This window comes from Phasianus colchicus, chromosome 35 (assembly GCF_987193195.1).
Source record: "Phasianus colchicus chromosome 35, bPhaCol1.hap1.1, whole genome shotgun sequence".
NCBI lineage: Eukaryota > Metazoa > Chordata > Aves > Galliformes > Phasianidae > Phasianus > Phasianus colchicus.
In genome coordinates, this window is record NC_143470.1 from 1601375 (window position 1) to 1617421 (window position 16047).

Here is a 16047-nt window from a genome sequence, read left to right on the forward strand (position 1 = left end):
CAATCTGCCCCCCCAAATCTGCCCCCCCAAATCTGCCCCCCCCCCAAATCTCCTGGTCTCCAATCTCCCCCCCCCAAAATCTCCTGGTCTCCAATCTGCCCCGGACCCCCCCCAATCTGCCTCTCCCCCCCCCCACCCCAATCTGCCCCCCCCTCCCCAGTCTCCTGGTCTCCAACCTGCCCCCCCCAATCTGCCCCCCCCCCCCCCAATCTGCTGGTCTCCAATCTGCCCCTGACCCCCCCCCCCAATCTTCCCCCCCCCCCTCAATTTGCCTCTCCCACCTCCCCCAATCTGCCCCCCCCCCCATTTGCCTCTCCCACCTCCCCCAATCTGCCCCCCCCCCATTTGCCTCTCCCACCCCCCCCCAGTCTGCCCCCCCCCCAATCTGCTGGTCTCCAATCTGCCCCCCCAAATCAACCCCCCCCCCCAGTCTGCTGGTCTCCAATCTGCCCCTGACCCCCCCCCAATCTGCCCCCCCCCCCAAATTTGCCTCTCCCACCCCCCCCAAATCAACCCCCCCCCCAGTCTGCTGGTCTCCAATCTGCCCCTGACCCCCCCCCAATCTGCCCCCCCCCCCAAATTTGCCTCTCCCACCCCCCCCAAATCAACCCCCCCCCCCAGTCTGCTGGTCTCCAATCTGCCCCTGACCCCCCCCCAATCTGCCCCCCCCCCCAATCTGCTGGTCTCCAATCTGCCCCTGACCCCCCCCCAATTTGCCTCTCCCACCCCCCCCAATCTGCTGGTCTCCAATCTGCCCCCCCCAATCTGCCCCCCCCCAATCTGCTGGTCTCCAATCTGCCCCTGACCCCCCCCCCCCCAATCTTCCCCCCGCCTCAATTTGCCTCTCCCACCCCCACCAATCTGCCCCCCCCCCAATCTGTCAGTCTCCAATCTGCCCCTGACCCCCCCCCAATCTGCCCCCCCCCCCCGTCTGCCGGTCTCCAATCTGCCCCTGACCCCCCCCCCAATTTACCTCTCCCACCCCCCCCATGTGCCCCCCCCCCAAATGATCCCAGTACCTGGCAGTGCTCTCCGGGGTGGGGGGCTCAGGGCCGGCCGGGGGGGGCTCCTGAGAGGAGGTGGTAGAGGTTGAAGGGGGGGTGGGCACCTCGGGGGGGTCCGGGGGGGGCACCGGGGCTTCTTCGGATGGGGGGGTGTCCGTCCCACTGCTGCCCTGTGGGGAGATGGGAGGGTCAAATGGGGGGGGGGGGTCAAATGGGGGGGGGGTCAGATTTGGGGGGGCAAAGGGGCAGATCTGGGGGGGGGCAGATTTTGGGGGGGGGTTAGGGGCAGATTTGCAGGTGGGGGGGCAGATTTGGGGAGGTGAGGGGGAAGATTTGGGGGGGGGCAGATTTGAGGGGGGGCTGATATTGGGGGGGTTAGGGGCAGATTTGCAGGTGGGGGGGCAGATTTGGGGGGGGCAGATTTGATGGGGGCAAAGGGGCAGATCTGGGGGGGGGCAGATTTTGGGGGGGGTTAGGGGCAGATTTGCAGGTGGGGGGGCAGATTTGGGGGGGTGAGGGGGAAGATTTGGGGGGGGGGCAGATTTGAGGGGGGGGTAGGGGCAGGTTGGAGGGGTCAGATTTGGTGGGGGTCAGATTTGATGGGGCAAAGGGGCAGATCTGGGGGGGGGGCAGATTTTGGGGGGGGTTAGGGGCAGATTTGCAGGTGGGGGGGCAGACAGGGGGGTGAGGGGGAAGATTTTGGGGGGGGGGCAGATTTTGGGGGGGGACTGATATGGGGGGGGTTAGGGGCAGATTTGCAGGTGGGGGGGCAGATTTGGGGGGGTCAGATTTGGGGGGGCAAAGGGGCAGATCTGGGGGGGGCAGATTTTGGGGGGGGGTTAGGGGCAGATTTGCAGGTGGGGGGGCAGATTTGGGGAGGTGAGGGGGAAGATTTGGGGGGGGGCAGATTTGAGGGGGGGGCTGATATTGGGGGGGTTAGGGGCAGATTTGCAGGTGGGGGGGCAGATTTGGGGGGGTCAGATTTGGGGGGGGTCAGATTTGGGGGGGGTCAGATTTGGGGGGGGTAGGGGCAGATTGGGGGGTCAGATTTGGGGGGGCAGTTTTGGGGAGGCAGATTTTGGGGGGGGTCAAATTTGGGGGGTAATGGGGGTCAGATTTGGGGAGGCAGATTTGGGGGGGGTCAGATTTGGGGGGGGGACAGATTTGGGGGGGGTAATGAGCAGATTTGGGGGGGTCAGATTTGGGGGGGCAAAGGGGCAGATCTGGGGGGGGGGCAGATTTTGGGGGGGGGTTAGGGGCAGATTTGCAGGTGGGGGGGCAGATTTGGGGAGGTGAGGGGGAAGATTTGGGGGGGGGGCAGATTTGGGGGGGGGGTTAGGGGCAGATTTGCAGGTGGGGGGGCAGATTTGGGGAGGTGATGGGGAAGATTTGGGGGGGGGGCTGATATTGGGGGGGTTAGGGGCAGATTTGCAGGTGGGGGGGCAGATTTGGGGAGGTGAGGGGGAAGATTTGGGGGGGGGGCTGATATTGGGGGGGTTAGGGGCAGATTTGCAGGTGGGGGGGCAGATTTGGGGGGGGCAGATTTGATGGGGGCAAAGGGGCAGATCTGGGGGGGGGCAGATTTTGGGGCGGGGGTTAGGGGCAGATTTGCAGGTGGGGGGGCAGACAGGGGGGTGAGGGGGAAGATTTGGGGGGGGGCAGATTTGAGGGGGGGCTGATATGGGGGGGGTTAGGGGCAGATTTACAGGTGGGGGGGCAGATTTGGGGGGGTCAGATTTGGGGGGGCAAAGGGGCAGATCTGGGGGGGGGCAGATTTTGGGGGGGGGGTTAGGGGCAGATTTGCAGGTGGGGGGGCAGATTGGGGGGTGAGGGGGAAGATTTGGGGTGGGGGCAGATTTGAGGGGGGGGTAGGGGCAGGTTGGGGGGGTCAGATTTGGGGGGGCAAAGGGGCAGATCTGGGGGGGGGGCAGATTTTGGGGGGGGTTAGGGGCAGATTTGCAGGTGGGGGGGCAGACAGAGGGTTGAGGGGGAAGATTTGGGGGGGGGAAGATTTGGGGGGGGGTTAGGGGCAGATTGGGGGGGTCAGATTTGGGGGGTAATGGGAAAATTTGGGGGGGCAGATTTGGGGGGGTCAGATTTGGGGGGCTGGGGTGCAGATTGGGGGGGTCAGATTTGGGGGGGACAGATTTGGGGGGGTCAGATTTGATGGGGCAAAGGGGCAGATCTGGGGGGGGGGGCAGATTTTGGGGGGGGGGCAGATTTGCAGGTGGGGGGGCAGACAGGGCGGTGAGGGGGAAGATTTTGGGGGGGGGGCAGATTTGAGGGGGGGCTGATACGGGGGGGGTTAGGGGCAGATTTGCAGGTGGGGGGGCAGATTTGGGGGGTCAGATTTGGGGGGGGTCAGATTTGGGGGGGGACAGATTTCGGGGGGTCAGATTTGGGGGGGGTCAGATTTGATGGGACAAAGGGGCAGATCTGGGGGGGGGCAGATTTTGGGGGGGGTTAGGGGCAGATTTGCAGGTGGGGGGGCAGACTGGGGGGGGGAGGGGGAAGATTTGGGGGGCGGGCAGATTTGAGGGGGGGGTAGGGGCAGGTTGGGGGGGTCAGATTTGGGGGGGCAGTTTTGGGGAGGCAGATTTTGGGGGGGTCAAATTTGGGGGGTAATGGGCAGATTTGGGGGATAGGGGGCAGATTGGGGGGGTCAGATTTGGAGGGGGTCAGATTTGGGGGGGACTGGGGGGCAGATTGGGGGGTCAGATTTGGGGGGGGACAGATTTGGGGGGGTCAAATTTGGGGGGGTAATGAGCAGATTTGGGGGGGTCAGATTTGGGGGGGGCAAAGGGGCAGATCTGGGGGGGGGGCAGATTTTGGGGGGGGGTTAGGGGCAGATTTGCAGGTGGGGGGGCAGACTTGGGGGGGTGAGGGGGAAGATTTGGGGGGGGGGCAGATTTGAGGGTGGTGTAGGGGCAGGTTGGGGGGGGTCAGATTTGGGGGGGCAGTTTTGGGGAGGCAGATTTGGGGGGGGTCAGATTTGGGGGGGGGACAGATTTGGGGGGGGTAATGAGCAGATTTGGGGGGGTCAGATTTGGGGGGGCAAAGGGGCAGATCTGGGGGGGGGGCAGATTTTGGGGGGGGGTTAGGGGCAGATTTGCAGGTGGGGGGGCAGATTTGGGGAGGTGAGGGGGAAGATTTGGGGGGGGGGGGCAGATTTGGGGGGGTTAGGGGCAGATTTGCAGGTGGGGGGGCAGATTTGGGGGGGGCAGATTTGATGGGGGCAAAGGGGCAGATCTGGGGGGGGGGCAGATTTTGGGGGGGGGTTAGGGGCAGATTTGCAGGTGGGGGGGCAGATTTGGGGGGGTGAGGGGGAAGATTTGGGGGGGGGGCAGATTTGAGGGTGGTGTAGGGGCAGGTTGGGGGGGGTCAGATTTGGGGGGGCAGTTTTGGGGAGGCAGATTTGGGGGGGGTCAGATTTGGGGGGGGGACAGATTTGGGGGGGGTAATGAGCAGATTTGGGGGGGTCAGATTTGGGGGGGCAAAGGGGCAGATCTGGGGGGGGGGCAGATTTTGGGGGGGGGTTAGGGGCAGATTTGCAGGTGGGGGGGCAGACTGGGGGGTGAGGGGGAAGATTTGGGGGGGGGCGGATTTGGGGGGGGGTAGGGGCAGGTTGGGGGTGGGGGGCTGATATGGGGGCATTTCGTGTCCACCTGGGGGCATTTTGTGCCCATTTTGCCCCACTGCAGCACACTGAGAGCAGCGCCATGCCCACCTGGGGGCATTTTGTGCCCTCTCTGAATCATTTTGTGCCCATTTTGCCCCACTGGAGCACACTGAGAGCACTTCTGAGCCCACCTGGGGGCATTTTGTGCCCACTTATGTGCATTTTGTGCCCATTTTGCCCCACAGGGGCACACTGAGAGCACTTCTGTGCCCACCTGGGGGCATTTTGTGCCCACTCTGAATCATTTTGTGCTACCTGTGCCCCACAGTGAGCACTTCTGAGCCCACCTGGGGGCATTTTGTGCCCATTTTGCCCCACTGGAGCACACTGAGAGCACTTTTGTGCCCACCTGGGTACATTTTGTGCCCACTCTGAATCATTTTGTGCTACCTGTGCCCAACTGTGAGCACTTTTGAGCCCACCTGGGGGCATTTTGTGCCCACCTGGGGGCATTTTGTGCCCATTTTGCCCCACTGCAGCACACTGAGAGCAGCTCTATGCCCACCTGGGTACATTTTGTGCCCTCTCTGAATCATTTTGTGCCCATTTTGCCCCACTGAAGCACACTGAGAGCACATCTGAGCCCACCTGGGTACATTTTGTGCCCACTCTGAATCATTTTGTTCTACCTGTGCCCCACTGTGAGCACTTTTGAGCCCACCTGGGTGCATTTTGTGCCCACTTATGTGCATTTTGTGCCCATTTTGCCCCACAGGGGCACACAGAGAGCACTTCTGTGCCCACCTGGGGGCATTTTGTGCCCATTTTGCCCCACTGAAGCACACTGAGAGCAGCTCCACGCCCACCTGGGTGCATTTTGTGCAAACCTGGGGGCATTTTGTGCCCATTTTCCCCCACTGCAGCACACTGAGAGCACTTCTGAGCCCACCTGGGTACATTTTGTGCCCACTCTGAATCATTTTGTGCTACCTGTGCCCCACTGTGAGCACTTCTGAACCCACCTGGGTGCATTTTGTGCCCATCTGGGGGCATTTTGTGCCCATTTTGCCCCACTGCAGCACACTGAGAGCAGCTCCACGCCCACCTGGGGGCATTTTGTGCCCATCTGGGGGCATTTTGTGCCCATTTTGCCCCACTGCAGCACAGTGAGAGCAGCTCCACGCCCACCTGGGGGCATTTTGTGCCCACCTGGGGGCATTTTGTGCCCATTTTGCCCCACAGGGGCACACTGAGAGCACATCTGAGCCCACCTGGGGGCATTTTGTGCCCATTTTGACCCACAGGGGCACACTGAGAGCACTTCTGTGCCCACCTGGGGGCATTTTGTGCCCACCTGGGGGCATTTTGTGCCCTCTCTGAATCATTTTGTGCCCATTTTGCCCCACTGCAGCACACTGAGAGCACTTTTGTGCCCACCTGGGTACATTTTGTGCCCACTCTGAATCATTTTGTGCTACCTGTGCCCCACTGTGAGCACTTCTGAACCCACCTGGGTGCATTTTGTGCCCATCTGGGGGCATTTTGTGCCCATTTTGCCCCACTGCAGCACACTGAGAGCAGCTCCACGCCCACCTGGGGGCATTTTGTGCCCATCTGGGGGCATTTTGTGCCCATTTTGCCCCACTGCAGCACAGTGAGAGCAGCTCCACGCCCACCTGGGGGCATTTTGTGCCCACTTATGTGCATTTTGTGCCCATTTTGCCCCACAGGGGCACACTGAGAGCACATCTGAGCCCACCTGGGGGCATTTTGTGCCCATTTTGCCCCACAGGGGCACACTGAGAGCACTTCTGTGCCCACCTGGGGGCATTTTGTGCCCACTCTGAATCATTTTGTGCTACCTGTGCCCCACTGTGAGCACTTCTGAACCCACCTGGGTGCATTTTGTGCCCATCTGGGGGCATTTTGTGCCCATTTTGCCCCACTGCAGCACACTGAGAGCAGCTCCACGCCCACCTGGGGGCATTTTGTGCCCATCTGGGGGCATTTTGTGCCCATTTTGCCCCACTGCAGCACAGTGAGAGCAGCTCCACGCCCACCTGGGGGCATTTTGTGCCCACCTGGGGGCATTTTGTGCCCATTTTGCCCCACAGGGGCACACTGAGAGCACATCTGAGCCCACCTGGGGGCATTTTGTGCCCATTTTGACCCACAGGGGCACACTGAGAGCACTTCTGTGCCCACCTGGGGGCATTTTGTGCCCACCTGGGGGCATTTTGTGCCCTCTCTGAATCATTTTGTGCCCATTTTGCCCCACTGCAGCACACTGAGAGCACTTCTGAGCCCACCTGGGTACATTTTGTGCCCACTCTGAATCATTTTGTGCTACCTGTGCCCCACTGTGAGCACTTCTGAACCCACCTGGGTGCATTTTGTGCCCACCTGGGGGCATTTTGTGCCCATTTTGCCCCACTGCAGCACACTGAGAGCACTTTTGTGCCCACCTGGGTACATTTTGTGCCCACTCTGAATCATTTTGTGCTACCTGTGCCCCACTGTGAGCACTTCTGAACCCACCTGGGTGCATTTTGTGCCCATCTGGGGGCATTTTGTGCCCATTTTGCCCCACTGCAGCACACTGAGAGCAGCTCCACGCCCACCTGGGGGCATTTTGTGCCCATCTGGGGGCATTTTGTGCCCATTTTGCCCCACTGCAGCACACTGAGAGCAGCTCCACGCCCACCTGGGGGCATTTTGTGCCCACCTGGGGGCATTTTGTGCCCATTTTGCCCCACAGGGGCACACTGAGAGCACATCTGAGCCCACCTGGGGGCATTTTGTGCCCATTTTGCCCCACTGCAGCACAGTGAGAGCAGCTCCACGCCCACCTGGGGGCATTTTGTGCCCACCTGGGGGCATTTTGTGCCCTCTCTGAATCATTTTGTGCCCATTTTGCCCCACTGCAGCACACTGAGAGCACTTCTGTGCCCATCTGGGTACATTTTGTGCCCATTTTGCCCCACTGCAGCACACTGAGAGCACATCTGAGCCCACCTGGGGGCATTTTGTGCCCACTCTGAATCATTTTGTGCTACCTGTGCCCCACTGTGAGCACTTCTGAGCCCACTTAGGTGCATTTTGTGCCCATTTTGCCCTACTGGAGCACACTGAGAGCAGCTCCATGCCCACCTGGGGGCATTTTGTGCCCATTTTCCCCCACTGAAGCACACTGAGAGCACTTTTGTGCCCACCTGGGGGCATTTTGTGCCCACTTTGCCTCACTGCAGCACACTGAGAGCACATCTGAGCCCACTTGGGGGCATTTTGTGCCCACTCTGAATCATTTTGTGCTACCTGTGCCCAACTGTGAGCAGCTCCATGCCCACCTGGGGGTATTTTGTGCCCACTTTGCCCCACTGAAGCACACTGAGAGCACTTCTGTGCCCACCTGGGTACATTTTGTGCCCACTCTGAATCATTTTGTGCCCATTTTGCCCCACTGCAGCACACTGAGAGCACTTTTGTGCCCACCTGGGGGCATTTTGTGCCCATTTTGCCCCACAGGGGCACACAGAGAGCAGCCCACCCCCCCCAGCTGTGGGGCAGCACCCACCTCCATCCGTGCCAGCAGCGCCCTTAGGTCCCTCAGCACGTGCTGGGCCACGGCCAGCCGCAGTCGGGGCTCACTCTGTGCTGGGGCCTGGTCCATATTGATGTGCACGTCCAGGGAAGAGCCCTCCAGCTGCAATTAAGTGAGCCTGTTAACGAGCTGTGCTCCAGGGGAGGTCTATGGGGGGGGAAATGGGAGCCTATGGGGGACTATGGGGGGTAAATGGGGGAGGAAATGTGGGCCTGGGAGGGAAAAGGGGGGTTTATGGGGGTCTATGGGGGTCAAAGTGGGAGGAAATGGGGGTCTGGGGGGATGCATGGAAGGTAAATGGGGTCTGGGGGGGGAAATGGGGGTCTATGGGGGTCAAACTGGGAGGAAACAGGGGCCTGGGGGGGACTATGGGGGGGAAATGGGGGCGGAAATGGGGGTCTGGGGGGGAAAAGGGGGGTCTATGGGGGTCTATGGGGGTCAAAGTGGGAGGAAATGGGGGTCTGGGGGGATGCATGGAAGGTAAATGGGGGCCTGGGGGGGGAATGGGGGTCTATGGGGTCAAAGAGAGAGAAAATGGGGGTCTGGGGGGATGTATGGAAGGTAAATGGGGGTCTGGAAACCTAACGGGAAACCCAAGGGGAATAGGAAACCCAAGCGGAAACCCAATAGGAACGGGAAACACAACAGGAAACCCAAGGGGAAACCCAAGGAGAATGGGAAACCCAGGGGAAACACAATGGGAAGGGGAAACTCAATGGGAAACCCAATAGGAATGAGAAACCCAATGGAAAACCAAGGGGAAACTCAATGGGAAACCCAATAGGAACTGGAAACCCAATGGGAAATCAATGGGAAATCAATGGGAAACCCAATGGGAAACCCAATGGGAAACCCAATGCGAAATCAATGGGAAACCCAATAGGAACGGGAAACCCAATGGAAAACCAAGGGCAAACTCAATGGGAAACCCAATAGGAACGGGAAACCCAATGAGAAACCCAATGGAAATGGGAAACCCAATGGGAAACCAAGGGGAAATCAATGGGAAACCCAAGGGGAATGGGAAACCCAGTGGGAAACCAAGGGGAAACTCAATGGGAAACCCAATAGGAACGGGAAACCCAATGAGAAACCCAATGGAAATGGGAAACCCAATGGGAAACCAAGGGGAAATCAATGGGAAACCCAAGGGGAATGGGAAACCCAGTGGGAAACCAAGGGGAAACTCAATGGGAAACCAAGGGGAAATCAATGGGAAACCCAATGGAAATGGGAAACCCAATGGGAAACCAAGGGGAAACCCAAGGGGAATGGGAAATCCAGGGGGAAACCCAATGGGAAGGGGAAACTCAATGGGAAACCCAATTAGAAACCAATGGGAAACCCAAGGGGAATGGGAAACTCAATGGGAAACCCAATGGGAATAGGAAACCAATGGGAAACCGAAGGGGAATGGGAAACCAAGGGGAAACTCAATGGGAAATCAATGGGAAACCAATGGGAAACCCAATAGGAATGGGAAACCCAATGGGAAACCAATGGGAATAGGAAACCCAAGGGGAAACCAAGGGGAAACTCAATGGGAAACTCAATAGGAATGGGAAACACAATGGGAAACCAAGGGGAAACTCAATGGGAAACCCAATAGGAACGGGAAACCCAATGGGAAACCAAGGGGAAACTCAATGGGAAACCCAATAGGAATGGGAAATCCAATGGGAAACCAAGGGGAAACTCAATGGGAAACCAAGGGGAAACCCAATGGGAAACCAAGGGGAAACCCAATGGGAACAGGAAACCCAAGGGGAAACCCAATAGGAATGGGAAACCCAATGGGAAACCAAGGGGAAACTCAATGGGAAACCCAATAGGAACGGGAAACCCAATGAGAAACCCAATGGAAATGGGAAACCCAATGGGAAACCAAGGGGAAACTCAATGGGAAACCCAGTAGGAACGGGAAACCCAATGGAAAACCAAGGGCAAACTCAATGGGAAACCCAATAGGAATGGGAAACCCAATGGGAAACCAAGGGGAAACTCAATGGGAAACCCAATAGGAATGGGAAACCCAATGGGAAACCAAGGGGAAACCCAATGGGAAACCAAGGGGAAACTCAATGGGAAACCAAGGGGAAACCCAATGGGAAACCAAGGGGAAACTCAATGGGAAACTCAATAGGAATGGGAAACACAATGGGAAACCAAGGGGAAACCCAATGGGAAACCAAGGGGAAACTCAATGGGAAACCAAGGGGAAACCCAATGGGAAACCCAAGGGGAAACCAAGGGGAAACCAAGGGGAAACCAAGGGGAAATCAATGGGAAACCCAATGGGAATGGGAAACCCAAGGGGAAACCAAGGGGAAACTCAATGGGAAACCCAATAGGAACAGGAAACCCAATGGGAAACCAAGGGGAAACTCAATGGGAAACCCAATAGGAATGGGAAACCCAATGGGAAACCAAGGGGAAACTCAATGGGAAACCCAATAGGAATGGGAAACCCAATGGGAAACCAAGGGGAAACTCAATGGGAAACCCAATAGGAATGGGAAACCCAATGGGAAACCAAGGGGAAACTCAATGGGAAACCAAGGGGAAATCAATGGGAAACCCAATAGGAATGGGAAACCCAATGGGAAACCAATGGGAAACCAAGGGGAAACCAATGGGAAACCAATGGGAAACCAAGAGGAAACCCAATGGGAATGGGAAACCCAATGGGAAACCAATGAGAAGCCAATGGGAAACCAATGGGAAACCAAGAGGAAACCCAATGGGAATGGGAAACCAAGGGGAAATCAATGGGAAACCCAATAGAAATGGGAAACCCAATGGGAAACCAAGGGGAACCTCAATGGGAAACCCAATGGGAAACCAAGGGGAAATCAAGGGGAAATCAATGGGAAACCCAATGGAAATGAGAAACCATGGGGGAACCAGGATGGGGGGGGGGGTTTCACCAGAAGATGGGGGGGAAGCAGCACAAAATTGCGAGGGGGGGGGGGCACATCATAGGATGGGGGGACAACCATTGTGGAACTGTGGGGTGGGGGGGGGGGGTCAATATGGAATAGGGGGGGGGGGGATTAATATGGAATAGGGGGAGGGGGAACCAGAATGGGGGGGTTGGGGGGGGGGGCAGAGGAATCCACCACAGGATAGGAGGAGCTGGGGGGGGGGGGGGGGCGTGAGGACCACCACAATGAAATGGGGGGGGGGGGGGAATACATTGAGGAAGCCCCCCCCTCTGTGCCCCAAATGGGGGGGGGGGGCACCACAAGAGGAAATTACACGCCCCCCCCCCCCCTCCCCCCCATTCCCGTAGATAAGATCATTACAAAAATGGAGGGAAGGGGGGGACAAAGACAATGGGGGGGGGGGAAATAATAAATGTAGCCCCCCCCCCCAACTCACCGGCAGGTTGAAGGTGCCCACCATGACGTAACTGCTTCCATTTCTTTCGGGCCCCCCCCGGGTTCCTCCTCCTCCTCCTCCTCCTCCTCCTCCTCCCCCCCCCCCACGTTAGAAGTTCCATTGGCCGCTGCGGATCCCAACGTCGCCCCCCCCGGGGGGGAGGAAGAAGAAGAATTGGGGGGGGGGGCGGGGGGGGGCGCGCGCTCCACCAGGTGAATCACTTTGCCTCCTACATCTGTGCAGTGCAAAATAGGGGGGGGGGGCTTAAGGTGGGCACCCCCCCCCCCCAAAAAAACCCCCGATGTCAAACTTCCCCCCCCCCCCCATCAAAACCCCCCATATCGTCCCCCTCCCACATCAGACCCCCCCACACATCGCCCCACCCATCAGAAACCCCCCCCCCACATCGCCCCCCCATCAGGCACCCCCCCCCCCATTGCCCCCCCCACATTAGATCCCCCCCCTCACCAGCCCCCCCCACATCAGACACCCCCCCATATCGCCCCCCCCCCCACATCAAACCCCCCCCATATCGCCCCCCTCACGTCAAACTTCCCCCACTCTCATCAACCCCCCCCCCTCGCCCTCCCCCCATCAGACCCCCCCCCCCGAACTGCCCCCCTCCTCATCAGCCCCCCCCCCTTAACCGCCCCCCATCGCCCCCCACATCAGAGCCCCCCCACATCAGACCCCCCCACACATCGCCCCCCCCACCTCAGACCCCCCTCCCCCCCCCCACATCAGACCCCCCTCCCGGCTCCCCCCACATTGCCCCCCCTCACATCAAACCCCCCCCCCCCCCATCAGATCCCCATCCCGGCCCCCCCCATATCGCCCCCCCCCCCCCCCATCGACCCCCACATCAGACCCCCCCCACGTCAAACCTCCCCCCCCACATCAGATCCCCCCCTACCAACCCCCCTCATATCGCCCCCCCCCCCCCCCCATCAGATCCCCCTCCCGGCTCCCCCCATATCGTGCCCCCCCCCCCCCATCAGACCCTCCCCATATCGCCCCCCCCACATCGCCCCCCCACATCAGACCCCTCCCATATCCCCCCCCCCACATCACCCCCCCAAATCGCCCCTCCCACATCAGACCCCCCCCCACATCGCCCCCCCATCAAGCAACCCCCCCCCCATTGCCCCCCCCACATTAGATCCCCCCCCTCACCAGCCCCCCCGCCATCAGACACCCCCCCATATCGCCCCCCCCCCACATCAAACCCCCCCCATATCGCCCCCCTCACGTCAAACTTCCCCCCCTCACATCAGAACCCCCCACATCAGACCCCCCCCATATCGCCCCCCCCACAACCCCCCCCATATCGCACCCCTCACGTCAAACTTCCCCCCCCCCACATCAGACCCCCCCGACGAGACCCCCCCATATCGCCCACCCCCCCACATCAGATCCCCCCCCCCATCGCCCCCCCCACATCAGACCCCCTTCCCGGCTCCCCCCTTATCGCCCCCTCCCCCATCGCCCCCCACATCAGCCCCACCCCCCTACCAACCCCCCCCTACCAACGCCCCCATATCGCCCCCCCCCCCCCATCAGACGCCCCCCCACATCAGACCCCCCTCCCGGCTCCCCCCATATCGCCCCCCACATCAGACTCCCCCCCCCACGTCAAACCCCCCCCATCAGACCTCCCCCAGCCCCCCCCCACATCAGACCCCCCCATATCCCCCCCCCCACATCAGACCCCCCCCCATATCGCCCCCCTCACGTCAAACTTCCCCCCCCCCCCCATCAGACCTCCCTCCCGGCTCCCCCCATATCGCACCCCCCCCCCCATCAGACCTTCCCCATATCGCCCCCCCCACATCAGACCCCCCCCCCCGCCAACCCCCCCCATATCCCCCCCCCATATCAGACCCCCCCCACATCAGACCCCCCCCCCACATCGCCCCCCCCACATCAGACCCCCCTCCCGGCTCCCCCCATATCACCCCCTCCCCACGTCAAACTCCCCCTCACGTCAAAACCCCCCCCGTCAGACGCCCCCCCCATCAGCCCCCCCCTCCCGAACCGCCCCCCCCCCCCATTGCCCCCCCCCACATCAAACCCCTCCCCCACATCAGACCCCCCTGCCGGCTCCCCCCATATCGTCCCCCCCCCTCCCCATCACCCCTCCCCATATCGCCCCCCCCACATCAGACCCCTCCCATATCCCCCCCCACATCAGACACCCCCCCACATCACCCCTCCCCACATCACCCCCCCCCACATCAGACCCCCCTCCCGGCTCCCCCCATATCGCCCCCCCCCCATCAGACCCTCCCCATATCCCCCCCCCCACATCAGACCCCTCCCATATCCCCCCCCCCACATCGCCCCCCCCACATCGCCCCCTCCACATCAGACCCCCCTCCCGGCTCCCCCCATATCGTGTCGTCCCCCCCCCCATCAGACCCTCCCCATATCGCCCCCCCCACATCGCCCCCCCCCATCAGACCCTCCCCATCAGACCCCCCCACATCGCCCCCCCACATCAGACCCTCCCCATATCGCCCCCCCCACATCAGACCCCCCCCCACATCAGACCCCCCTCCCGGCTCCCCCCCATATCGGAACCTCCCCCCATCAGACCCCCCCCCCCCTTCGGCCCCCCCCATTAGTCCCCCCCGCCCCCAACCGCCCCCCCCCCCCCCCCCCATATCGCCCCCCCCCCGCACGCACTGTACTCCCGCAGCCTCCTCTCGTCCTGCAGCACGCGGCCCTGGTAGATGAGCCGTTGTTTCTCCGCCGCGATGCTGACGGCGTTGGCGATGTGCTCCTTAAACTCCCGCACCGTGATCTACAAGGGGGGGGGCAGAGGGGGTCACAACCCCCCCCCTCCCGGTTAACGGACCCCCCCCACCCCGCCCCCAAATCCCGGTAGGCGCCGCCGCCGCACCTCGGGCTCCACGCGGAAGCTGCGCGTTTGCGAATCCAACGTCTTCACCAGCACTTCCAGCGGCTCCTCGTCCGCCATACCGGACCGTTTCCCCTCCCGCTTTCCTCCTGCCAACGCCGCTTCCGGTGCCCTCCGCCGTTCACTTCCGGGTCGCGGTTCAACGCGGCACTTCCGCCGCCGCTCCGCCGCGCGCTCCGCAGATGCGCTGCGCTGCGCATGCGCCGAGCGAGGCCCCCGCCCCTCCCCACACCTCCCTCTCAGGGCTGCCCGCTGCGCGCCGGAAGCAGGCACTGAGTTAGACAGCACGCAGCGGGAGTTGCGGGGAGAGGGCCTCGACGCGGCGCATGCGCAGCGCGCATTTTGACTCCGTACACCGCCCGCCGCCATCTTGGAAGAGGGCAGCGTTGAGCTACGGCGAGCCGCCATCTTTGCCGCGGGCGCGACGCCCAAACCGTCAACGAGACGCTTCGCTTTGTTCCAAACCGCGCTTTATTTCAAGAAAACATAATAATAATTAACAAAAAAATAAACAGACAACAAACAAACCCGGCCGGGGGGCGGGGCTGTAGTGTAGTGGCCTGGCGTGCTGTCAGTCATTCGGGTGGGCGGGGCTAAAGGCCCTTTCGGAGGGGGTAGCACCAATCGCGGGGGGCGTGGCCACTGGGGTGGGCGTGGCCACGGGGGGTGGGCGTGGCCTCGGAGGGGTTCGTGCGTCGATGCGGTGGGCGTGGCCACGCTCGGGGTGGGCGTGGTTAGCAGTCAGTAGGCGTGGCCACGCGCGGTTGTGGGCGGGGCCAAAGTCTTGGATGGTCGAGGTGGGCGGAGCCTACGGGATGCTCCGCCCCCTCTCCATCATATGGGGGGGGTCAGGGGGCTCCATTGGAGCTGGGGGGGGGGGGCAACCGTAAGGTGGGGGGGGGGGGTCTGTCTGATGTGGGGGGGGGGGGACTGATGGGGGGTGTCTGATAGGGGGGGTTCTGATATGGGGGGGGTCGAGGGGTGGGTTTGATGGGGGGGCGATATGGGGGGAGGTTTGACGTGGGGGGGGTCTGATGGGGGGGGGGAGGAGATGTGGGAGGTGTTGAGGGGGGGGGTCTGATGGGGGGGGGCGATGTGGGGGGGGTCCTTGGAGCTTGGGGGGGGGCAACCCTAAGGTGGGGGGGGGTCTGTCTGATGGGGGGGTGGGGGGGGCGATGTGGGAGGATTGAGGGGGGGGGTCTGATATGGGGGGGGGCCAGGGGGGGCCGTCTGATGTGGGGGGGGGAGGTTTGACGTGGGAGGGGGTCTGATGTGGGGGGGGGAGGCGATGTGGGGGGGGGTCCTTGGACCTTGGGGGGGGGCAACCCTAAGGGGGGGGGGGTCTGTCTGATGGGGGGGGAGGTTTGACGTGGGGGGGGGGTTTGATGGGTGGGGGAGGCAATGTGGGGGGTGTTGAGGGGGGGGTCTGATGGGTGGGGGGGGTCTGATGTGGGGGGGGGTCCAGGGGGGGGGTCTGATGGAGGGGGGTGGGGGCGATATGGGGGGGGTGTCTGATGTGGGG

The 16047-nt window shown here is 61.7% G+C and overlaps 1 protein-coding gene across 1 annotated transcript in view; it reads right to left on the bottom strand.

The window, feature by feature from the left end:
- BAG6 (BAG cochaperone 6) overlaps positions 1-14948 on the bottom strand; it is a 56562-nt gene extending 41614 nt beyond the window's left edge. The window contains exons 1-6 of the mRNA XM_090129279.1: positions 14508-14948; positions 14291-14408; positions 11781-11840; positions 11606-11712; positions 8198-8326; positions 1020-1174 (exon numbers count right to left, since the gene is read on the bottom strand). Of these exons, the coding sequence (XP_089985405.1) occupies positions 1020-1174; positions 8198-8326; positions 11606-11712; positions 11781-11840; positions 14291-14408; positions 14508-14933 (995 nt within the window). The 5' untranslated portion in view covers positions 14934-14948. The remainder of the gene's footprint in view (positions 1-1019; positions 1175-8197; positions 8327-11605; positions 11713-11780; positions 11841-14290; positions 14409-14507) is intronic.
- Between the last annotated feature and the right edge of the window lie 1099 nt (positions 14949-16047).